At 44.6% G+C, this 25,304-nt stretch overlaps 1 protein-coding gene across 4 annotated transcripts in view; it reads left to right on the forward strand.

Moving 5' to 3' along the window:
* The window catches only part of DAG1 (dystroglycan 1), a 68,379-nt gene that overhangs the window by 33,428 nt on the left and 9,647 nt on the right, over positions 1-25,304 (forward strand). For all 4 annotated transcript variants that reach the window (XM_032319796.1, XM_032319787.1, XM_032319806.1 and 1 more), the window contains exon 2: positions 14,511-14,892. In XM_032319796.1, coding sequence (XP_032175687.1) covers positions 14,617-14,892 — 276 coding nt within the window. In that variant the 5' untranslated portion in view covers positions 14,511-14,616. The remainder of the gene's footprint in view (positions 1-14,510; positions 14,893-25,304) is intronic.

Genomic DNA, 25,304 nt, shown 5'->3' on the forward strand with positions numbered 1-25,304 from the left:
AGGAGTTCTAAGAGTTTGCAAGGCCGTCTTTTGGCTCTTTCTCCACAGCCTTCAGAAGCATACCTCTAAAACCTACCGGAGAAGTTTGTAATGATTTAGATTTTATAGTTGTTGCAAGGCTGAGGTGGGTAGAAGGGCCAATTAGAGCCGTACGTGGGAGGGAAGGAATTCAGCCAGCAAGAAAGCCTGAGCAAACGGAGTGGGTGCTAGTTGTGTCTTGTCCTTTTATAAACAATGTTTGTTGGTCTGGCAGTTTCTGGCATGGTTGAAATATTCTCGACGGTCGAGCCTTAAGAATGTGGCCCAAAACAAGAATGTAGCCAAAGCAGATCACACCGTTAAATACTGAAGGTCGAAGTATGTGCCTGGATAAACATGGGGTGCAGTGGCAGCCTTCCGGTGAAGGTGCAGGAACCCCCATTCACCAGAGCGAGGACACCCCTCTGTGGCGTCTGTGTTGTGAGGCTGCTGGTAGGGCTGAGGGCTGGGGTAAGGGGTAAGGAGAGACCTGACTAGGGGGCAGGGAGCGCTGGGGCCACTCCCCTGCTTCCCCTTACTCCTCTGTTTTGGAGTCTAATTAGGCAATTAGGTCAGGAAGGCCAGCAGTCGGCACGCTTTTTCTCAACTTAGTTCATCGAAGTCAGATTAACATATTAGTTTTGAGTGATGGCCCTTATTTGTAATCTTTTATAGGATAATGGAAAAATATATCAGGAAACTCAGCTTTTAACTTTTAACCTGTGAAATCAGATGTGATGACTGCTTTTGTGTTTAGTCAATCATTTCAAGGATTTGGTGGAAACTCACACTCGGCCTATGGTAGACCAAGCACCTACTTGGTGTTAAGATCTCCTGGGGGAGAGGGCAGCAGGGCGCATGTGGCTGAGACCCCAGCGTGGACCTCTTCTGCCTCCTTTCCCCTCTGGGTAGCCCTTGGCATCTGGCCTTGATGCAGACAGACATTGACCATCCTGCCCTCAAAACATAGTCTGGCTCTACCTTTGTGCTGAGATGGAGGGGTTTCGGATAGCCAGGGCAAGTCTGTGGAGTCAGAAGGAAACATTTTAGTTTCCAGTAAGCACCTACTCTGTGTTTGTAAATTTGCCGATTTGTAAGTACTTTAGTTTTATTATCTCTTGTGCTTTATGACTTAGTAATATGTGCAAATCCTAATTGAATATTTTCGTATGAAATGCGGGAAGGCTGCATGCATAGCAGATGAAGCTTCACACCTAGCACAGGGTAGGTAGTCAGTAAATATGCGCTGAAGTGTAATTATTCTTGGGCTGTCTTGAGATAATTGTAATTTGCTGTAATTGGGTTCTCGGATGCCACAGGGGTACGTGGATGTGGTAATTCATTCTCACTTGGATTCTGCTGAGTCTGGCCCCCGACCTCTCACATTTACTCCCCGCCCTACCCCACCTCTCACTCCAGCTGCTACAGCCAGGTGGTCCTTGTCTTTGGGCTCAGTTTACCCTTTTCTGTTCTCAGGGCCCTGCCTGGGTTTTGGTGATTCAGACAGGACCTAAGCCTCATGAATGTTTTTTCTGAAGTCTGATTGGTATGACTCTGAGTAACATGTGTGTGTTGTTTTTTTTTAAGATTTTATTTATTTGACAGAGAGAGAGAGAGCGCGTGCATATGCACACAAGGGGCCGGATTGGTAGGCAGAGGGAGACGGAGGGGGAGAAGCAGGTTCCCTGCTAAGTAGGGAGCCTGATGCAGGGCTCCATCCTGGGACCCTGGGATCATGACCTGAGTGGAAGGCATATGCTTAACTGATAGAGCCACCCAGGTGCCCCGAGTAATGTGTTTTTTAAAAAATATTAATTTATAATTGTGGTTAAAATGCATAATAAAATTTACCTTGTTACCCATTAAAGTTTTTTTTTTTTAAATTGTGGTAAAAAAACATCTAACAGATTTTTACATGTTAATAATTTTTAAGTTTGCAGTTTAGTACCGAGTAATGTTTAACACAAGGGGCATACCGAGGTCAGTGGAGTGTAGAATGAACTGTTTCGCAGTGAGTTTTGTCACAGAACATGTGAAAAACAGACCCAGATGAAAAACCACGGTCTGGTGGAGAATGGCCTGCAGCCCTGGGATTTTGAGCCTTTTCCTTCTCTTCCTCTAGGACATGTTTGTACCTGAGTGAGTTTGTACTCAGGTATTAAAGCTTTGCTTCCTTCCTGCGTTGGTTGAAAAAAACCAAACCACCATCGGCAGAAACCCTTGCCCTTCCTGCACCTCTCCTTTTGGTAACTGTGATAAGTGAGAATTTGCAAGAGTTTTCCAAGTGAGAAAAGTTCGAAGCAGCTTTTCTAATAGATGATTATGTAGTGCTTGCTTTGCAGAAGTAATTTTTTTCTTCCACATATTTTTACTTCAAGTGTCTTGCTGTGTATGTAAGCCTAGACTCCTTTGGTGGGTTCTCCAGCTCCCTGGTGGTGTCTCTGGTGGTCTGCCCCACACCTCTGGTGGTATCCCACAGCATGCCGGCCAGGTGGGGGCTTGCCTTGTGTCGGGGGGGTCCTCAGCTGTCTCTGGAGCTGTGAGCACTTTTGAGGGAATACCTTGAATCTTCACCGGCGACTTGGTTCAACACTTGTCTCATCTGATGCTAGAGAGGGAAAAAGACCCATTTTTAACTCAAAGCAGAGAAAGCTGCCTGTCTTATGGTATTTGGAGTCCAAATAAACAGTGACTTCACACTATTGTTTTCCATTGTGGGAGTACATCCTGTAGGCCATCCGTTTGAGCAGTTTTAAACTGGTTAGCCCTCCAGAATTTTTATATTAATGTTAGACTGATATTTAACAGTTAATTTTAACTTTTGAGTGTCTGGACAAAAGATTTTATTTATTTTTTTGAGAAAGAAAGCATGTGCATGAGCGTAGTGGGGGGAGGGAGAGGGAGAGGCGCAGAGAGAGTCTTAAGCTTCACACCCAGCGAGGATCTGGATGGGGAGCTCAGCTTCACAACCCTGAGATCATGAGCTCAAACCAGGAGTCAAATGGCCAACCAATTGAGCCACCCAGGTACCCCCGGGGACAAGAGCATTTTTGCTAGATGGAACTTAAAGCGGTTGTTTCAGTTGGTTTGCTTTTAACTTTTTCAAAACCATTTGAAACAGAGACATGGACTTCTATTATTTGTTTGGTTTAAAAAGATAGTCCCATTTTCCTTAAATGTTTTAATTACTACGGCGAAAAGAAGCAGTTTGAGAGTTTAAGTACAGTTTCTAGGTAACCTAGCTATTGGAGAGGAGCAGTTCCTGGGAGTGGTTGGGGGTGAGGGCTGCGTCGGCCTCAGCCACATTTTGTGTAGTTAGTAAGGGATTGACTCTCACAATTTTTCTTTAATTCTTGGAAAGCAAAAACTAGTAGGGAGCTGTTCTTCTAGCATTTTAGTTAAGATGTCTTAGTTTCATTCCCTGTGGGCTTTTCTGCATATGAGGAAACATTAAGTTTACTATGAATTGAGCTGGTGCCATATACACATTTGTTCTTGCATTTATTGTGTGGAAAGCATTTATTGACTGAGCTTCCTGTGTGCATGGGGCACTCATCAGCTCTGGAAAGGCAGGCTGAGCAGAAGAGATCTGCTCTCCTGGAGCTGGGCTTCCAGTGGAATATTCTAGTTCCCAGGAGCTGGCAATCCCCAGCTCTGTCTAGATTGTCTAGACAGAATAGGCCTTGTGCCTCATGGACATATGTCCCCCCCCCAACCCCCACCCTCAAACAAGGCATGGACCTTAGTCATATATAGCTGGGGATTAGTATTAGTGGCAGGAAGGGCCGGAAGGATTCTTTCTTTCCTGCTGAACTGGGCCCCTGGAAGTTTGGGGTTCTTGCCTGTCATATATATTGCTTTTGATTCCTTAGTTGTGTCTCTTGACTTTGTAAACTTAAAATACACTTGCCTCCAGGGCGGATATTAAGTATTTGGTTTATAAAGGACACTACCTTTTTGGCATTGCTGAAAACTTGACGTACGTGTGTGTGTGTGTGTGTGTGTGTGTGTGTCTGTGTCTGTGTGTCTTTGTGTGTCTCTCTCTCTATCACTGGAGAGTCCCCAGGGTCACAGTTGGAGAAAGAAAGCATCGTTGAGGCTGTTGGGAGATTCAGGGGATTGCCAGCTCCAACCCCAACTAGATCGGGTTCCTATGAGTGAGGACACTTACCTGAAATGAGTCTTGGGGTCTTGGGCCCCCTGGGCTTCCTACCCCAGACTGTCCTTTCACTCTTGGGGACCCATATCCCAGGAGCCCGGTGGGGGCTTCCCCTGCTAAGATATTCTTGACCAGAGCCAGCACCATGAAGTGCTGCCTCAGTGGTGCTCTCAGGTGCTGAATGTTCACCTGGCCCAGGGAGGGGTGCGATGGGTACCTGGGGTACCGTGGGGCTCTCTTCCCTGGCTGTTGGGGCAGGAGTGCAGGCTTTTACCAAGAGAAGAAGGAGAGGGCAGCCCGAGTGCCTGCCCTGGGATAGCAGTGTCCCAAAGGGCTGTGCTGTGTCCAGGCTTTGCAGGCTCTAACACTTTTTTTTTTTTAAAGATTTTATTTATTTATTTGACAGACAGAGATCACAGGTAGGCAGAGAGGCAGGCAGAGAGAGAGAGGAGGAAGCAGGCTCCCCGCCGAACAGAGAGCCCGATGCGGGGCTCGATCCCAGGACCCTGGGATCATGACCTGAGCCGAAGGCAGAGGCTTAACCCACTGAGCCACCCAGGTGCCCCGGCTCTGACACTTTTAAGGTTTCTCTGCCCCCCTGGGCGGGGGGATGTCTAGAACTAAGGGGTGGAACTGCCGCCTGGCAGCATTGTTCACTTTTCACACTTTCTGTCATGGCTGTTGAACATGTGTTTAGAGAGCCAGGGGCTTCACTAAGGCACTGGGAAGGCCCCTCTTCACAGAGTTGTATTGCTCTGGGGTCGAGGACAGAACTGAACTCAGACTTAGTGGCAGGCACTGACTGGGTACTGATACAGAGGGAATAAGTTACCCATTCCACTACGTGTTCTCTGATAGATCATCTTTGTCAGCTTCTGTTAGCCAGATAGTGGTGAGTTCAGCTGAGACGTAACATGTTCTTGGGCTGCCCTGAGCACTTCCTGGTCTTCTAGAAGGTATAATAAGAGTGCACATATGCAGTATTAAAATGAGTGGCTGTGTCAGTAAGACTGTGTGATTCTGCTTGAGTCTCTGTTTCCTGAGCACCTTCACCGTATTCTGGCCACAGGCTGTGTGACTATGGTCGAATGTTACCTCTCCTAGGGCCTTGTTCCCTGAAAAAAGGAGGAGGCGGATCTCTGGAGTGCTTCCATCTCTGAATGACCAAGTGCGTGAGTAAGAGACTATGTAAAAACCTTCCAATGGGATGTCCTAGTTTGGGCGTTTGAATGCAGCCTGCCAAGTTCCTTGCATGGGGAGATATGACCCTTGCTTATAGGAAGCCAGCATCAGAAAGACACAGGCTGCTTTTTGCCAAGTTTCCAAAAGATCTTTTCTCCCCAGGGCATGGAAAACCGACATATAGCAGTTGGAGTTGTGCCCTGGACATCGCCTGCTTGCTAAATGTAGAGGCACTTAGTCATACCCGTGAAACAGATACCCCATGTCGTCATGTGTCCGCAGATAGCAGACTGAGCTTATGTTCTTGGTAGGACAGGGTGTGTCTCATACTGTTGCTGTTTTCAAATAAGCTGAGAATTTTTTTTTTTTTTAAGATTTTTATTCATTTATTTGACAGAGAATGAGAGAGCACAAGCAGGAGGAGCTTCAGAGGGAGAAGGAGAAGCAGACTCCCTGCTAAGCCAGGAACCCCACATGGGGCTGGATCTCAGGACCCCAAGATCATGACCCGAGCTGAAGGCAGATGCCCAACAGACTGAGCCACCCAGGTGCCCCTAAGCCAAGAATTTTTAAATGGAGAATCAGATTAGAAAAGTAAAAGATCAGCTGGATCTCAGAAGTAGTAAAATAAGTAAATTAAAGAGTAAAGACACAGGAAGAATCTGAAAAAACACCAAGTTCTGTATCCTCTCCATTAATTCATTAGGTGTGTGTCTGGAACTGTGTGTGTGCTTAGTATACATTACTGATAGTGACAAATGTCCCCCTGTCCCCCCAAGCTTCCAGTTTTGTAGGGTGTTAGTTGAGCTGAGCACTTAACTAAATAAGAGTTACAATGTGTAAGAAAGAAAAGGCCATTAAGAGAAGCACTGTGCAACAGTAAACTGTCAAGTTACAATTTAGAATAGTATAAAACGGGCGCCTGGGTGGCTCAATCCTTAAGTGTCTGCCTTTGGCTTGGGTCATGATCCCAGAGTGCTGGGATGGCGCCCTGCAGAGGCATCAGGCTTTGCTCAGGGAGCCTGCCTTTTCCTTTCCCTCTGCCTACTGCTCCCCCTCCTTGTGCTCTCACTCTCTCTTTCAAATAAATAAATCAAATCCTTAAAAAAATAGTATAAAACAGAAGATTTAGTTCTAAAAATTAAGTGATAAATAAAATAAGCTATAAAAGGGATATGAAGGCACAGACAGGAAACTGGGAGATACAAACATACACACACACACGAATTCCAAGAAAAACCTTTAACTTGGGGAACCTGATAGAAATCTGAGAAGACCTCTACCGAGAGTATGATGAACCTGTGTGTTGAGGAGTCAGGGTGTTTCCTTCTTTGCCCTTCCTGGTGGAGGACCCTGCAGCGGTCACAGAGAGTTAAGTGGTTCTTGGGAGCTGATGTCCACAGGACCCCAGCCTCTAAGTCCGTGGTCATTTGGTGTCCCCTTGAGGAAGTGTGACATTTAACACGTTTGGCAAGTCTGTGCTGGGAAAAAGTGATACAGCCAGATGGCTGGCAGGAGAAGTCCCTTTTGGGGAATGGGTCTGAAATCCCATGAGAACTACCCGGTTGCCTATGGCCTTAGGGTGGAACAAGGTAGTGGAAACAGGAAGGAGGACAGTGTTATACCTAGTATTTATCTAGCACTGATGAGAGGATGGGATCGTGCCAGATCATAAAATATCTTCATTGACTTTCCAAGGTAGATAAATCTCAAATCACTTTTCGTATCTTTGTGGCGCAGCTTCATGTGTTTTTTTATCTGAGCCTTTAGGGACCAAGTGCTGTCCTAGAAACTAGAAACTAGGAGTATGTGAACTTGAGTGAAATGGGGCCCAGGAGGGTAGGGGTAGACAGAAATGGAGTTGATCAGTGGGGTAGGGTTGGGGCAGGGCAGTAGCTCCAGGGGCTGAGATCTGGATGCCATTCAGAATTTGCTAGACACATGAATGAGGACAGGGCTTTCCAGTCCTCAGAAGGTGGTGAAGAAGACACGGAGCAGGACTTACTGTTTTAGGATTTTTATTAGTTTGAGATGACAGCCCTTTACCTTCACGGTGTTTAGGTCTCTAGCAGAGAACATAGACTAACATTATATATAACCTTAGTATCTGCTACTCAGCTTTGTCATACCTTAATGTTCTGTTGTTGTTGTTGTTTCAGATTTATTTATTTTTTAGAGAGAGTGCATGGCACTGAGTGGGGAGCCAGACGCAGGGCTTGATCCCATGACCCTGAGATCACGACTGGAGCTAAAACCGATTCAGATGCTTAACTGACTGAGCCACCCAGTCACTCCTCTTCTTTTGTATTTTTGTAATATCCTATTTTAGGAGATAAAGCAGTTATGAATTTGGAGACCATTGTGAACCCACCTTTTCCTGTGCCCCTTTTAGAGCTATACCAACTTCTTTGACACCCCAACTGCCTCGTTAGTCCCTGGCAACCACTAATCTATTCTCTATTTCTATAATTTTGTTACTTCAAGAATATTATAAAAATATAATATATGTAATACGTATATGTAAGGTATGTATAAAAATATAGTGTGTACACTTCTAGGATTAGCATTTTACACTCACCACAATTCACTTGAGATTTGTTCACTTTGTCTAGTATATCAATAGTTTATTTCTTTTTATTGCTCATTAGTAGTCCATGGTATGGATGTACTACAGTTTGTTTAACCATTCATCCACTGAAGGACATCTGGGTTGCACTATTGGTTGAAGAAGCTATTTTCCCCCACTGAATTGCTTTTGTATTTTTTTCAAAAATAAGTTGGGTATTCTTGTTTAAATCTGTTTCTGGATTCTAGAGGTGTTTGGGTGGCTCAGTGGGTTAAGTGTCCAACTGTTGGTTTTGGCTTGGGTTGGGATCTCAGGGTCATGAAATCGAGCCCCTCAGTGTTCAGCACAGAGTCTGCTTAAAACACTCTCTCTCAAATAAATAAATAAATCTTAAAAAAATTTCTGGATTCCCAGTGCTGTTCCATTGATTTATATGTTTGTCTCTCCACTAATACAGTCTTGATTATTGTAGCTTGCTAAGTTTTGATATTAGGTAGAATAATCCCTCTTTTACAAAATTGTTTTTTGGCTATTGTAGTTTCTTTGCCTTTCTATATAAATTTAATTTTTTTTAATTTTTTAAGATTTTATTTATTTGAGAGAGAGAGCATGAGCAGGGAGGAAGGGGACAGGGAGAAGCAGACTCCCCGCTGAGCAGGAGGCCCAATGCAGGGCTCAGTCCCAGGACCCTGGGATCATGACCTGAGCCGACAACAGAGGCTTAACGACCGAGCTACCCAGGTGCCCCTCCTATTATCCTTCTGTTACGGATTTCTAATTTGATTCCATTGTGGTTAGAGAACACATTCGGTGTTATTTTATTTCTTTTAAGTTTTTTAGCGTTTGATTTATGGTTCTAGATATGATTTATCTGTATTTATGTTCCATGGACATTTGGAAAGAATGTATGTTCTGCTGTTAATGTTGATTAGATCATGTTGATCGACGGTATTTTTGAATTCTTTTGTAACCTTGCTAATTTTCTTTCTAGTTGTTCTCATTTGTTGAGAGTGTGGTGTTGAAGTTTCCAACTAAAATTGTGGATTTGTTTATTTTTCCTTTCAGTTCTGTCAGTTTTCATATAACTTTGTTGTTTGGTGTGTGTACGTTTAGGGTTGTTATTCTTGGTAGCTTGAGCCTTTTATCATTATATCATTTCCCTCTGTCTCTGGTAATTGTCTTTGCTCTAAAGTCTATTCTATCTGATATTGATAGAGCCTTTCTTGCTTTCTCTAAATTAATGTGTGCATGTTATATCTTTTTCTGTTCTTTTTTTTTTTTTTTTTTAAGATTTTATTTATTTGACAGAGAGAGACAGTGAGAGTAGGAACACAGGCAGCACGAGCAGGGGGAGAGGGAGAAGCAGGCTTCGGCCGAGCAGGTAGCCCGATGCAGGGCTCAATCCCAGGACCCTGGGATCATGACCTGAGCTGAGGGCAGACTCTTAACAACTGAGCCACCCAGGCGTCCCTCTTTTTCTCTTCTTTTACTTTCCACCTATCCTTGTCATCTTGGTATTGTCATCTATTGATTGCCTTTTAATTCAGTTTGAGATCTTCCTGGTTTATGGTATGAGTGTGTTTTTTTTTTGTTTTGTTTTGTTTTTGGAGAGGGAAAGAAAGGGTGGGGGAGAGGGGGGTGCGGAGGGAGAGGTAGAGAGAATCCCAAGCAGGCTCCATGCCCAGCACAGAGCCTGATGTGGGGCTCAGTCCCACAACCCTGAGATCCTGACCTGCTCTGAAACCGAGAGTCGGACGCCTTACCAACTGAGCCACCTAGGTGCCCCTGATGAGTGGTATTTGATTGAAACCTGAACAGTTTTGTCTCTGTTCTGAAACTGATTATTTTTCCTGGCTTTTTCTAATACTCTGGCAGGAGACAGATGAGGGAGGTACTGCCTGATTATTGGAAAGTGGAGGTAGAAGTCCAGGTTCCTTACTCAGCCTTTGTTTTTAATTGAAGTATAATTAACATACAGTATTCTCTTAGTTTCAGGCAGACAACATAGTGATTCAACAGCTCTATACATTCCTCTGTGCTCACCATGATAAGCGTAGTCACCATCTGTCACCAAACACTATTACAGTATTATTGACTATTCCCTATGCTGTACTTTGTATCTCCATGATTGTTTTATAACTGGAAGTTTGTACCTCTTTTTTTTCTTAAAGATTTACTTACTTATTTTTTTTTAAAAGATTTTATTTATTTATTTGACAGAGAGAGATCACAAGTAGGCAGAGAGGCAGGCAGAGAGAGAGAGAGAGAGAGGAGGAAGCAGGCTCCCTGCTGAGCAGAGAGCCTGATGTGGGACTCGATCCCAGGACTTTGAGATCATGACCTGAGCCGAAGGCAGCGGCTTAACCCACTGAGCCACCCAGGCGCCCCCGTGGATTTACTTACTTATTTGAAAGAGAAAGAGCAGTGCAAGTCGGGGGGCAGGGGCAGAGGGAGAAGGAGAGAAGCAGACTTCCTCCTGAGAGTGGAACTCCATTTCGGGGCTTGATCTCAGGTCCCTGAGATCATGACCTGAGCTGAAGTCAAGAGTTGGAGGCTTAACGGTCTGAGCCCCCCGGGGCCCCATGTTTGTACCTCTGAATCACCTTTATCTATCTCACCCATCCCCCCCCACCCACTCCCCTTTGGCAACTACCAGTCCTATTTAAGAGTCTGATTTTTTTGTTTGTTTGTTTGTTTGCCCCACTCAGCCTTTTTTGACACCTTAAGCCTGGTGAAGTCCTTGTTAACTGCTGCTGGGTAGGGGGGGAATTCTCGTTCCCTAGCCCTCTTTATCAATGAGCAGTGGTGAGCGTTCTGACACTAGTTCTTCTCTGACACCAGCCCCACAGGTAGTGGGAGAAACGCCTCGTTACTGCTTGAATGGGCATAGAGTCTAGGTTTGGTTTCCACTGACACCGAGGGACTAGAGGAGTAGGCCAGGTGGTACGTTGTTACTGGACAGTAGGGGTGAAAGTCCTACTTAGCCTTCTCTGATACCACCCCAGTGGGGATTAGGGAGCCTTGTTACAGCCTCATGAGGGTGGAAGTCTGAGGCTCTCCATTTGGCCTTTGCTGGCTTGGGTGGGAGTGGGGCCATGGTTTTTTCTGTGGTGTTTGGCTAGAATAGAGCTGTTATTGTCTAAATGTTTTCTGTCTTGCTAGGCTACCCCCTTCCTGCTCCTCTGGCTAAAGAGAGCAGACTTTTGTTGGGACTCTCTCTCGTGTCATCTGTTGGCATTTCTGGGTTGCCAGCATCTTCAGCTCCAAATCTGGGATGTTTGAGGCAAAAAGAACTCATCACTTTGTCTTCCCTTGAGTCTTGAGGTCTCTCACTGGTCTGCCTTCTTCCCTTGACTTTTTAGAGTCTCGTGTTTATATATAATTTCTGTAATTTTTTGTCCTGTTTAGTGGGAAACTAGGGGAAAGATAGGTCTACCTCATCTTCTTAGATATGGAAGTCCAGTTGTTTTTTTTCTTTTATGCTTTATTTTTTGATGTCTTGTTAAATGAAATCCTTTCTTATCCTGACATTCTACTGTATTCTAAGATTTTGGGACTCCTGGGTGGCTCAGTCAGTTAAGTGCCCTTAGCTCAGGTCAGGATCCCAGGATCCAGTCCAGCGCCTGCTTCTCCCTCTGCCTCTGCCACTCCCCCTGCTTACACACTCTCTTTCTCTGTCAAATAAATATGTAAAACAAACAAACAAACAAAAAAACTAGGGCTAGATATAACTGCTGTTTATAAAGTTATTTTCAGGGGCGCCTGGGTGGCTCAGTGGGTTAAAGCCTCTGCCTTTGGCTCAGGTCATGATCCCAGAGTCCTGGGATCAAGCCCCACATTGGGTTCTCTTCTGAGCAGGGAGCCTGCTTTCCTTCCTCTCTCTCTGCCTGCCTCTCTGCCTACCTGTGATCTCTGTCAAATAAATAAATAAAATCTTTAAAAAAAATAGTTATTTTCATAGAAAAATACTTATAAGTCAGCGGCACCTGGGTGGCTTAATCAGTTAAGCAGCTGCTTACGGCAGGTCATCATCTCGGATCCTGAGATCAAGTTTCGTATCGGCTCCCTGCTCAGTCCCTCTGCCTTTCCCCTCCGCTTGTGTTCATTTTCTTTCTCTCTAACAAATAAATAAAAATCTAAAAAAAAATTTTTTTTATAAGTTCAGCTTTTTACATTTGTATAGCTAATCCACCCAGGACTTATTTATAATGGAGAAGCGAGGGAGGACCCTAATTGTACTTGATTTCCTGCATAAATGGCCATTGGTCCTGGTGCCTATGAACTGCTCCTTTGCAAGCTGATTTCGGGCTCTCTGTCTGCTTCCACAATCCACTTCTGCTCTTCCGCTGTAATGCTGCTTTAAATACCTTTATGATAAGTCTTTGGTAAGCTAGGACTCCCGGACTTCAAAATTATTTCACTTGGGCTTTGGCTGTCTCATGAATTTTAGTTTAAAAACAAAGTAGGAACAGAAATAGGAAAATCAATAGCCAGAAAAACCCCAACCCCAGGCCTGTTGGAATTGGCTTGGATTTGCATTGACTTTATAGTACATTGCCCACTTCGGTGACCTTGTTTTTTGTTTTTTTGTTTTTTTTAGCAGTATCATTTACTTTGCATACCCCAGTCAAAAAATATCATGTGGCCCCTTGGCAGGTTGGCTTAGGGCAGGGCTTTCTTTTTTAGAATGGGAAATTGCTCTGGTCACCTTGGGGACACCCATCAAGTCCCACAGTGCATCAGTATGACTTGTCAGCCTTAGGGCAAGTGTTCTGAGCTGCCTGCTGAAGCAAGTAAGGAGACTGAGGGACAAGGTGCAGGGTTCTAATCTCTCTTTTGGGGATGGGGAGCAAGTGAGGCCAAATAAGTTTTGCTCACTGGCACTGAGTTTGTAAATACGGGTTTAATAAACAAGTCCTGTGATTAGGGCTTGGGATGTGAGGAATACACAGTTGCTGAATTTCTCTGTGCAAATGCTTGGTTTTTTAGTCTCTTCAAAAGCATTGTTTTTAGTGGGGGAAGAGGCAGAGGGAGAAGGAAAAAGAGAATCTTTTTTTTTTTTAATTTTATTTATTTATTTGACAGACAGAAATTACAAGTAGGCAGAGAGGCAGTCAGAGAGAGGAGGAAGCAGGCTCCCTGCTGAGCAGAGAGCCCCATGCAGGGCTGGATCCCAGAACTCTGGGATCATGACCTGAGCCAAAGGCAAAGGCTTTAACCCACTGAGCCACCCAGGCGCCCCAGAAAAAAAGAATCTTAAGCAGGCTCTGTGCTCAGTGCAGAGCCAGATCGATGCAGGGCTCGATCTCACAACCCTGAGATCATGACCTGTGCCAAAATCCAGAGTGGGACACTTAACTGATGCTTAACCAAGCCACCCAGGCACCCCAAAAGCATTGTTTTAAGACTTAATAAATGTTATATTAGCCATCTTTCTTGTTCTCTCTATATATATTAAAAAAAAAAATTTTCCCCTTGAAACATTTCAAAATAAAATGCAGAGAATTTTTTTTTTTAAAGATTTTTATTTATTTATTTGACAGACAGAGATCACAAGTAGGCAGAGAGACAGGCAGAGAGAGAGGAGGAAGCAGGCTCGCTGTGGAGCAGAGAGCCCAATGCGGGGCTCGATCCCAGGACCCTGGGATCATGACCCGAACCAAAGGCAGAGGCTTAACCCACTGATCCACCCAGGCGCCCCAAATGCAGAGAATTTTGCTCCTTCATCCTTAAATCCTTCAAAATTAGGGACAATCTCTTACACAACCACACTACTGTCATCTCACCTGAAAAAATTAATAATAAATCCAATCTCCTGCCCAGAGGCCCAATTATTTCTTTCGGAGCTGGGCTTCTGTGTTTTAAATTTAAAGTTTTTAAGTTTTTTGCTTTAAGTAAATCCAGATCCAGTCAAGATGCACACAGTACATCTGGTGGCCGTTTCTAAATCTGGAACAGTCCCCCTGTGTTTAGGGGTGTCAGCATTTGGGTATACCAGGCCAGTTATCTTGTAGAAGGTCCCACATTCGAGATTCGTCTCATCGTGTCTTCATGACTGCTGTGTTTGCTGTATACTGGGAATTAGGTCTAGAGCAGCACTGCCCAATAGCAATATAATGTGAGCCACACATTAGTATTTTCTGGTAGGCATGTGAAAAAATAAAAATAAGAAGGAGGTATTAATTTCGGTCCTGTGTTTTCTTAAGCATTTCTTTATTCATCATTTGTTAATGTGTATTATTTACTTAATATTTTATTTCATAATATATTTTATATCCAAAAGAATATCATTTCAGTATGTAATTGGTATTTTAAAAGTATTAAGGAGATATCTTACATTCCTTTTTTTTTTTTTTTTTGCTAACTTTTCAAAATTCAATGTATATTTTACCCTTAATGGGCCAGCTACATTTCCAGTGCTCAGTGGCCACATGTAGCTGGTTCCTCTGTCCTGGACAGCGTAGGGTGAGACTTGATCCAACTCAGGGTAGATGTTTTGTCAACACTTGGGGGTAGTAACTGCCTGTGTACAAGTTGGAAATTATGGGGTTTGCTAAAGTCTGAGTCTGCTCTCTTCTTTTTCAGGCCCTGGGATGGAGCAGGTGTGCAGAGGGTGAGGACCCAGCTCTGGGACCAGGTCACTTGCCTCCTTTCTTAGTAAGACTGTTGGCTTGAGCAGACCCAAGCCGGGATGAGGATGTCTGCAGGCCTTTCGCTGCCGCTCCCCCTCTGGGGGAGGACCTTTCTCCTTCTGCTGTCTGTGACTGTGGCTCAGTCCCATTGGCCTTCGGAGGCTGGCAGGGACTGGGAGAACCAGCTCGAGGCGTCCATGCATTCAGTGCTCTCAGACCTTCACGAGGCTGTTCCCACAGTGGTGGGCATTCCTGATGGTACGGCTGTCGTTGGGCGCTCATTTCGAGTGACCATTCCAGCGGATTCAGTTGCCTCCAATGGAGAACTCATCAAGGTGAGATGGATGTAAAGCTTAAGTAAATGAGGAAGAAGTCTCATCTGCATTTTGGTTTTAGTTGTTTTTTGTTTGTTTTTGTTTTTTGGGGTTTTTTTTAGCTTTCCATTCTAAGTTCCAGCATTCTGAGCTCGGTTCTTCCAGAACCTGTGCAATTATCATAAGAGAGGGACAACCACTGATTCTCACAAGAGGGTCTCCAGATACCTTTGAATAGCTTCCTAAACTTTTATTCTTTCTCCTATTTTTGAAGGTGTTACCATTAAAAAGCCTTTACATCTGTGGTTTAGAAAATTTCGTGGTCATTGTGTTAGGATTTGATGGAAAGGCTTAAGTGCAGGAAAAGGTCTTCTTTCATTAACCACGGTATTAAACCCAAGAAATACAGAACTTTGAAATGATTTGAACCTATTTTTATAAAATATGGTATAAGTAAGTAGAGGAGTTTTGCTCTCATTTGGTGTTATATGTTTACTAATGTGTTTGATCACTTAAGGACGAGTATTAGCCTTGCCCCATCTCCTTTGGGGAAGCAATCCAGAGAACAAGGGGATCTGAGACCCACGTGACAAAAGAGTGTCTTGGTTGGCCCAAGATGGAAATCAGGTGAAATAGGAAGCCTTTGTGTCAGGAAGCACCATCCCTTTGTCTGGGGTTGTGGGTCCTTGGAATTTCCCCTGGATCCTGAGTGAGTTTGCACGGTGGCCACAAGATAGGTAGGCTGCACTTCTCAAGTTAGGAACATCTTCTAGAGCAGAGGTCAATTCTTTTTCTTAGAGGGCCAGATAGTAAATAGTTTAGGCTTTGCTGGCAGCGTGGTTTCTGTTGAAACTCCTCAGCCCTGCCATTGTAGCACAACAGTAGCCATAGATAATGTGTACATGAATGGACGTGAGCGTGTTCCAATAGAACTTTACCTGTGGACGCTAGAACTGAAATTTGAATTTCATATAATTTTCACATGTCAAAAGATAATCTTTTCATTTTATTTTCTCTCAATCATTTTGAAAATGCAGAAACCATTTTTAGGTCATAGGTTGTACAGAAACAAGTGGTAGGCCACATTTGGCTCTTGGCCACAGTTGTCCTATGGCAAGCATTCTTCCCTCGAGGTATGGCTTGAAACCGAACTAAAAATATCCCAAGATTGGTACTTTGTGATGGTAGTTTTTATGTCTCTTTTGCCTTTAGACATGTGCAGACACAGTGTTCTGGTGATCTCTTGGTGTGTTTAAACCTCCAAAAGTTCGTGGTTTAGAACTCCCAGTTTGTTTGCTCACAGTTTTGTGGCTAGGAATTCAGGGGGTCAGAGCTCATCAAGAAACCTCATATCTGCTTCACATGGCACTAATGAGAGTGGCTCATCTGGGTCTGGAGGGTCCACTTCTTTTTTTTTTTTTTTTTAAGATTTTATTTATTTATTTGACAGACAGAGATCACAAGTAGACAAAGAGGCAGGCAGAGAGAGAGGGGGAAGCAGGCTCCCTGCTGAGCAGAGAGCCCGACGCGGGGCTTGATCCCAGGACCCTGGGATCATGACCTGAGCCGAAGACAGAGAGTCCAACCCACTGAGCCACCCAGGTGCCCCGGAGCGTCCACTTCTAAAATGGCTTATTCCTGGCTGACAAGTTGGTGCTGCCTCTGGACAGGGAGCTTAGCCGGGGCTGTTGGTCAGGGTCCTTGGTTCCTCTCCATTTAGACCGTCCCCTGGGCTGCTTGAATTTCCTCACGGCACAGTTAGGTGGGTTCCAGGATTGGGTATTCCAAGAAACAGGAAGTGGAAACTCCCAGTCTCTTAAGGCCTGGCTTGGTAACTTGCACAGCAACACTTCACTGTACTCACTGGTCAAAGCACTCACAGTCTCTGGTGGGTCCTTTCCAACTTTCTCCTCTCTGATCCACAAGCCCCCGGCATCTAGATTAGATATGGTCACAAACACTATGCCACTCGTCCCACTGAGAGGTGGCTCTGTGCCATTTTCCCTTAGATCTGGGCAGACCTGCTCCTTACCTGCACCTTCCTTGTGCTCCCTTCATTTTCTCCCGGCCCCCTTTTCTTTAGGTCATGACTTGTTCTCAGGGTGGCCTTCTGATGTCAGAGGTGGTCATACTCTTAAAAATCCTGGCTCAGGTCCACAGAGCTCGTTGTTGTTTTCAGAAGTTTTCCGTGTCATCTTTGTAATGCCCCAGCAAGCTAGTTGCTAGTCTGCCTTTTAGAAAAAGAAGAGTGGCACTCTGGGGAGTGCAGTCCTTGGCCACCTTCACATTTGATCTTCTGAATGTCCAAACCCTGTAGTGGTTGCCCATGTTCCAGTGGTCACTGGAATGTTTTACGTGGATTAGTTTTGACAAAAGGTGCCTTGAATCAATGCAGCAAGCTGGGTATTTGCTGTATCTGGCAGAGAAATATTTAACAGGCTTATGGGGAGTAAAGAGATTTTACTGGGAAAACAGGATTTTATCTGAGCACATTTATGTGTAGAAAGCAGACCATTTAGTAGCTGATCAGCCTATAGAAAAACAGATGAAAATGTGTGACTCTTTGTTCCAGACAGTCTTGCCATCAGCGTTGTGTGGGGCGGGAAATCAGATCAGAAAGCGTGACTTGGTCTCTGGAGCTTCAATTTCCCTGGATGTAAAGCGGCTTAATAAATCTTTATATAAAATGGGTTTTTTTCCCCTCAATTATAATAATGAGATATAAATGTGTGTTGTAGAAAAGGGAGAAAGAAAAATCTCTTGTTCCTACCATTCAGAGTGAAGTCTTCTACCATTTTCTGTTTGTGAGGAGGTGTCCATATCACACACACAGACATCTTAGACCTGAGATCATACTGGCCATATATTTTTTAAATTTTTAAATTTTAAATTTTGTTTTTGTTGTTTATTTAAAATAAATTAACATACAGCATATTACTAGTTTTGGAGGTAGAGTTGAGTGACTCATCAGGTGCATATAACACCCCGTGCTCATTACCTCAGGGGCCCTCCTTAGTGCCCCTCACCCAGTTACCCCGTCCCTCCATCCACTTCTCCTCTAGCAACACTGTTTGTTTCCTATAGTTAAGAGTCTCTTATGGTTTGTCTCCTTCTCTGATTTTATCTTACTGTATTTTTCCTTCCCTTCCCCTATGTTCATCTGTTTTGTTTCTTAAATTCCACATATGAGTGAAATCATGATATTCGTCTTTCTGACTTATTTCACTTAACATAATACTCTAGTTCCATCCATGTTGCTGCAAATGACAAGATTTCATTCTTTTTGATGGGCAAGTACATCTTTATCCATTCACCTATTGATGGACTTCAGGGCTATTTCCGTATTTTGGCTGTTGCGGACATTGCTGCTATAAGCGTTGGGATGCATGTGCCCCCCCCCCCCTTTTTAAAAAAGATTTTATTTATTTATTTATTTATTTGACAGACAGATCACAAGTAGGCAGAGGGGCAGGCAGAGAGAGAGGAGGAAGCAGGCTCCCCACTGAGCAGAGAGCCCGATGCGGGGCTCGATCCCAGGACCCTGGGATCATGACCTGAGCCAAAGGCAGAGGCTTTAACCCACTGAGCCACCCAGGTGCCCCGCATGTGCCCCTTTGAATCTGTGTGTGTGCCCTTTGGATAAATACCTGGTAGTGTAACTTCTTCCTCTTCCTTTTTTTTTAAAAGATTTATTTAGAGTCTGGGGGCCCGAGTGGCTCAGTTGGTCTGTTAAGCATCTGACTCTTGATTTCGGCTCAGGTCATGATCTCAGGGTTGTGAGCCCGCATTGGGCTCTATGGTCAGTAGGGAGAGTGCTTCTTTCCCTCTCCCTCTCCTCTCCTCCTGCTGGTGCACGTGCTGTCTCTCAAATAAATAAATAAATCTTAAAAAAAAAAAGAAAGATTTCTTTCTTGGGATACCCGAGTAGCTCAATCAGTTGAATGTTCAGCTCTTGATTTCGGCTCAGGTGATGGTCTCCAGTCATGGGACTGAGCCTCATGTCAGGCTGCATGTTGGGGGAGGAGTCTGCTTGGGGATTCTCTCCTTTGCCTTCTACCCCTCCCCCAGCTCATGCATGTGCTCTCTTAGATAAATAAGTAAAATTATTTTTAATCTTAAAAAATATTTATACTTGTTTATGTATACCTATATATACCCTATACTAGACATCTTTCTGGGCCTACTTTTTTTTTTTTTTTAAAGATTTATTTATTTACTTTAGAAAGAACGCGAGAGGGAGAGGGAGAGAGAATCCCAAGCAGACTCCACTGACCATAGAGCCTGACATAGGGCTTGATCTCATGACCTGACCCAAAACCAAGAGTCAGATGCTCAACAGACTGAGCCACCCAGGCACCCCTAAACCTACCTTTTTTTATTCACTGTAGTTTGAGTTTTTTCCTCATAGTCCTTAAGTATTCTTTGGGAAGATGATTTTTAATAACTTGCCCAATATTCTTACGTATGTGAGGAATATCTCAGATCTTGTTCCCAAGGAGTGTTTTAAGGTGACTTCCAAATGGTATCCATCACTACTACTGCCGTCACCTGAGCTGCCACTTATTTGCCCAGGCTGCCGCTCTCTGTTCCTTTTTTTGTTTGTTTTTAAAGATTTTATTTATTTGTCAGAGAGAGAGAGCGTACAAGCAGGGCGAGTGGCAGGCAGAGGTAGAAGCAGGCTCTCTGCTGAGCAAGGAGCCCAATAGGGGATTCCATCTGGGGACCCTGGGACCATTATCTGAGCTGAAGGCATGCTCTTAACTGACTGAGCCACCCAGGTGTCCCTCCTTTTTCTGTTTTTCCCCTCTCAGTCTGTTTTCCCGCACTGAGGCAAGAGATGTTCTTATCTTGGTAAAGCTTAAATTGCTAACACACCCCCTTTCCCCCAACTATTACTGAGCTGCACTTAGAATGGAGGCCCACGTGATTGGCCTCTGGCCTCCTCTCTCTCCCCTTTTCCTTTTGCATGTCATGTCCCAGCCATACTGGCCTCTTTCTTGCCCCACGGACATGCCTGGCTCAGGGTCCACCGTGGCCTCTGGCATAGACTTTCTTCTGTCAGCCTGGTCCTGGGCAAGGCTTGGTCTTCTAGCCATTTTGGCCATGGCCCAGTTGTCTAATGAGGATTCACAAACAGAGCGTGGTGCTCTCTTGAAATCAGACAAGGTTTTTTTTTTTTTTTTTTTAAGATTTTATTTATTTGACAGAAAGACACAGTGAGAGGGAACACAAGCAGGGGGAGGGAGAAGCAGGCTCCCTGCCAAGCGGGAAGTCCGATGCAGGGCTCGATACCCAGGACCCTGGGATCGTGACCTGAGCCGAAGGCAGACACTTAACGACTGAGCCACCCGGATGCCCCCAGATGCGATTTGATAGTGTGGTTGTCTTTCTTGCTGTGACTGGTCAGGGGATATGCATGGAGATTGGTGATGGAGTAAGTCAGTGTTTGGAACAGACGAAGCAATCAGTAGTGTATTGAAGGGATGGAAAAGTCAGTCTCATTCTGAGTGAGCTGCCTTGGCCACCTGCCCAAGCCTTATTTGACCTGTGTGCATCGAACCTGTGTGGTTATGCTGCCTATTTCTGGAGGTTGTGGTGACTCTGGGAGTCACAGTGGCAGAGGGCGTATTGCTTTGCATTAGCCAAATGTGCCCATCAGGTAACATTAGCTTTGCAAAGGGCTGCCCTGTACTTTATACACCAGGCCGCAAGGAAATAAAAGAGGGGACCCACCCGAGGAGGTGGCCCTGAGGTCCTGGATTCTCTGCTCTGCCTCATGCCTGACACCCTTTCATGTCCAGATGGCCCTTGTTCAATATTAGCTTGCCCAGCACCTGCTGCTTCCCTTGCTGTTCTCTAGCTCCGCCTCGAGAATTGATTTGCTATTGCTGACCCCGGCTTAACTCCCACATGGATCCCCTTGACCTGATGATGCCAGCAGGGGCTGTGGGATACCTCCAGGCCTAGTGGCCAGCATGACCTTCCAGAGAGACTTGGGCCTTGGGATTCTGTTCTCTTCTGTGGCCTTAGAACACGCAAAAGCAGGTGGACCTTGCATGTGCTCCCTTGGACCAGACTGGATACCTGTATGCAGAGCTCACCCCACATCAGCTGTCTTTTGCTCTCACAGATGCCTTTGGACCCTAGAGCACCCTCCCTCCTTGTCAGGGTTTGTGTGGGTGGGTCCCACAAAGCCAGGTTGGCCTTTGTTGGCTAGATCATCGGCTCTCCCAAGTTGGCCACAGTATAAGCTACCCATCTTGACTCTTGCCTCCCTTGGGATTGGCTCCAGCTCCCTGCAAGTGCCTCTCCTCTGACTTCAGTGACCAAGGGGCTGGCTGAGGAAGGTGATTATGTGCCTGGAGACGTTCTTACCCCTCCTTTGTAGGGTGGTCAGGAGAGACACCATTGCATCTCAGGAAATGATTGGCTGCCCCTTCAGATGTCTCATTTTGGTAGAGCCCGCAAGGTTGAATTTTCATTCCTGCTTCCCCTTATCCTCCTAGGCTGGAGACAATGTGGACTTTCCCTCAGCCCAAGATGTCGGCAGACTGGGAGCAGCCCTTCCTGGGACTGTGCTCCTAGCTGCTGGCTTGGGCCCCCAATTGTTCCCCTGAGAACAATGGGTACTCTTTTTGGCCAGGAAGGGGAACTCATGAAAGGACCGTTTCTTTGGATGCTTGAGAGCTTTGTGGCAACCCCGCCTGCATGAGATGAACTGCAGTTTCTTCCTGCCTCGAGTGGGTGTTCCCTGGCTCTGAATGGAGCCCTTGTGAACACAACACACCGGGAAATGCGGGTTGGCGAGGGAAGGCATCTTTGGGGTGGGTTGTAAGAATGACATTTGCCCAGACCCATCAACTCAAATACTTAATGAAGTGTGGACTTGACTTCTGTTTTTAAAAAAAAATTTTTTTTTTCCTGACAAGGGCTGAAAAAATATGACGAAGTAAAAATAGATGGTGTTGGGATTGAGGCACTGACTGATTGTGAGAATTTTATTAATGGCTATAATTATGCTTAGCTGTCCCTCTGAGGGGGAAAATTACTTTTTGTTCTTAGATGAGCACAGTTAACATCAGGTAAAATGCTTCATAACTCAGACCTGGAGGGCACTGGCTGGACTGGACAAGTTGTGTTCAGCATGTGATCTGGTGGCCTTGGCCTTTATGGCAAGAGCCATGTGCTGGTTTGAGGCTTGCATGTCCAGCAAAGATGGTCTCTTATGGGTATGGCTCTGCTTTACCCAGCAAAGCAAAGGCCCCTTATACCCACTTCCATGGTTCCTCATCTTAATGGGGACAAAGTTTTGGCTCCTTGATCTCCAGCCAGAGGATCTTCCTGTTGACTTGTGCCATTTCCCTGCAGCCCCGTCATGTGACTGTCCATGTGCATCATTCACAGAAGCTGAACTTGGCCACAGAGTAAATTGGTCTCATTGTCGTAGTCCAGGGCCCAGATCAGGATCACCCTGATGTGAGTCAGCACCATGGGGCCTCTGAAACTTGACTGGACGCTCAGACTCCACCAGAGGGACCATTTCCTATCTCCCTAGGCAGAGGAGACCACACAGTAGGCCTGCACAGAGAATGCCTTGATCACCTCATGTTTCAGTGCCTCAAGGGTGTTGCATATGGTACCCAGCCATAGGTAGCTGCAGGTTGGCCCAGCTTTGCAACTTGGCTGAGGAGTGGGGAACTGAAAGGTCACGAGCCAGTAACCAGGTCTGAGGGACGGCAGGGATTTTGCCAGAGAAGGCTGCTAGAGGCCTAAGCAGCCGGGTATCCCAGGGCAGCAGTCTTTGCCACTTTGAAATGCACCACTGAGGGGTACCTGGGTGGCTCAGTTGGTCAAGCAGCTGACTCTTGATTTTGGCTCAGGTCATGATCTCAGGGTCATGGGATGGAGCCCCGTGTCGGACTCCGCACTCAGTGTGGAGTCTACTTGTCCCTCTCTCATTTTTTGATTGGATTCTTTGTTTTTTGGGTGTTGAGTTGTAAAAGTTCTTTATATATTTTGGATCCTAATCCTTGAATGGATATGTCATTTGCAGATATCTTCTCCCATTCATTAGGTTGCTTTTTAGTTTTAGATTTCGTTCTAGTTTTAGATTGTTTCCTTCACTGTGTAGAAACTTTTTATTTTGATCATAGTTCCAGTAGTTTATTTTTGCTTTTGTTTCCCTTGCCTCAGGACACGTACCTAGGAAAATGTAGCAATGGCCAATGTTACAGATTACTGCCTGTGCTCTCTTCAAGGATTTTTATGGTTTCAGGTCTCACATTTAGGCCTTTAATCCATTTTGAGTTTATTTTTGTGTATGGTATAAGAAAGTGGTGTAATTTCTTTCTTTTGCATATAGCTGACCAGTTTCCTAACATCATTTGTTGAAGGGACTGTCTTATTTCCATTGGATATTCTTTCTTATGTTGAAGACTAAGTGATCATATAATTGTGGGGTTATTTCTGGGTTTTCTGTTTTGTTTCTGTTCAGCTTTGTAATACAACTTGAAGCCTGAAATTGTGATACCTCCAGTTTTGTTTTTCTATTTTAAGGTTGCTTTGGCTATTCAGAGTCAGGTGGTTCCATACAAATTTGAGGAACGTTTGTTCATTGAAAAATGCTGTAGGTATTTGGATGGAGATTACATCAAATCTGGAGATTGCTTTTGGTGTGTACACAGTTTAACCATATTTAATCATATTTATTTATTCTTCTCATCCATGAGCATGGACTGTCTTTCCATTTCTCTGTGTTGTCTTTAATCTCTTTCATCAGTGTCTCCTTTTTCTAAAAGATTTTATTTATTTATTTATTTGAGAGAGAAAAAGATCATGAGCAGAGGGGAAGGGTAGAGCGGGGAGAAGAAGACTCCCTGCTGAGCAGGAGCCCAATGCGGAACTTGATCCCAGGACCCCAGGATCATGACCTGAGCTGAAGGCAGGTGCTGAACCGACTGAGCCGTCCACACGCCCTCATCAGTCTTCTATAGTTCTTAGAGTACAGATGTTTCATGTCTTCGGTTAAGTTTATTCCTAGATACTTTATTATTTTTGGTACAATTCTAAGTGGGATGGTTTTCCTAATTTCTCTTTCTACTTAGTGTATAGGAATGCAACAGATATCTGTACATTGATTTTGTATCCTGTGACTTTACTGAATTCATTTATTGGTTCTAGTAGTTTTTTTGTGGAGTCTTTTCTATATGAAGTGTCATGTTATCTGCAGTAGGAAAAATTTTACCTCCTTTTTTTTAAAAAAAAGATTTTATTTATTTATTTGAGAGAGAGAGTGTGAGAACACGAGATGGGGAGGGTCAGAGGGAGAGGCAGACACCCCGCTGAGCAGGGAGCCCGATGCGGGGGCTTGGTCCCAGGACTCCAGGATCATGACCTGAGCCAAAGGCAGTCGCTTAACTAACTGAGCCACCCAGGCACCCCAAATTTTACTTACTTACATCCAGTTTGGATGCCTTTTTTTCCCATTTTGTTGTCTAATTGCCATGGCTAGGACTTCTAGTACTGTGTTGAATGAAAGTGGTGAGAGTGACATCTTTGTTTTTTTCCTGAACTTTGGGGCAAAACTCAGTTTTTTCCCCCATTGAATATGATGTTCACTGTGGGTTTTTCACATATAGCCTTTATTGTGTTGAGGCGTGTTCCCTCTAGACCTACTTTGTTGAGGGTTTTTTATCATGAATGTATGTTCTTTGTCAAATGCTTTTTCTGCATCTATTGAAATGATCAAATGATTTCTAGCCTTTCTCTTATTGATATGACATATCACATTGATTAAATTGCTAATATTGAACCACCTTTCATCCCAGGAACAAATCCCAGTTGATCATGGTGAACGATTTTTTGGATTGTTGTTTGGATTGTTAGATTCAGTTGGCTAGTATTTTGCTGAATATTTTTGCATCTGTGTTCATCAGAGATACTGGCCTGTGCTTCTCTTTTTTTTTTGGTGGCTTTATCTGGTTTTGGTATTGGGAACTTGCTTTTTGGTGAGGGATAAAGTACTGAAAGTTCTCTGCCCATTTGCTCTCTCTCCAGGCTTAGAAGGATACTGATTTGGGGTGAGACATGCTGCTTGTGTCGTGTGATGTTTGGAACAGATCATGTATCTTTATCAAACCTGTGTTTGACATTCTGTTGTGTGTGAGAGAGGGTAGCAGTGAGGCAGTTGGAGAGAATGCCCAGAACTGAACAGAGAGTCAGTTACTAGTTATCTACTGATACAGACTAAAGAGTGACTAAAACCTTCACACTTGGCAGTTCCCCAGTCATTGGTCATGGTGATTCATTGTGGGCATTGCTGGGCGGGTAGTCTTTGGAGCTCCATATGGGTCTGCCCAAGTTTCGTGGTTTTGATTCTTAGTTTTTGGATGTACTTTGTGGATCAAGATTTCTAAAACTGGGTGTGGGGCAGT

Source organism: Mustela erminea, chromosome 1, assembly GCF_009829155.1.
Source record: "Mustela erminea isolate mMusErm1 chromosome 1, mMusErm1.Pri, whole genome shotgun sequence".
Classification (NCBI taxonomy): domain Eukaryota; kingdom Metazoa; phylum Chordata; class Mammalia; order Carnivora; family Mustelidae; genus Mustela; species Mustela erminea.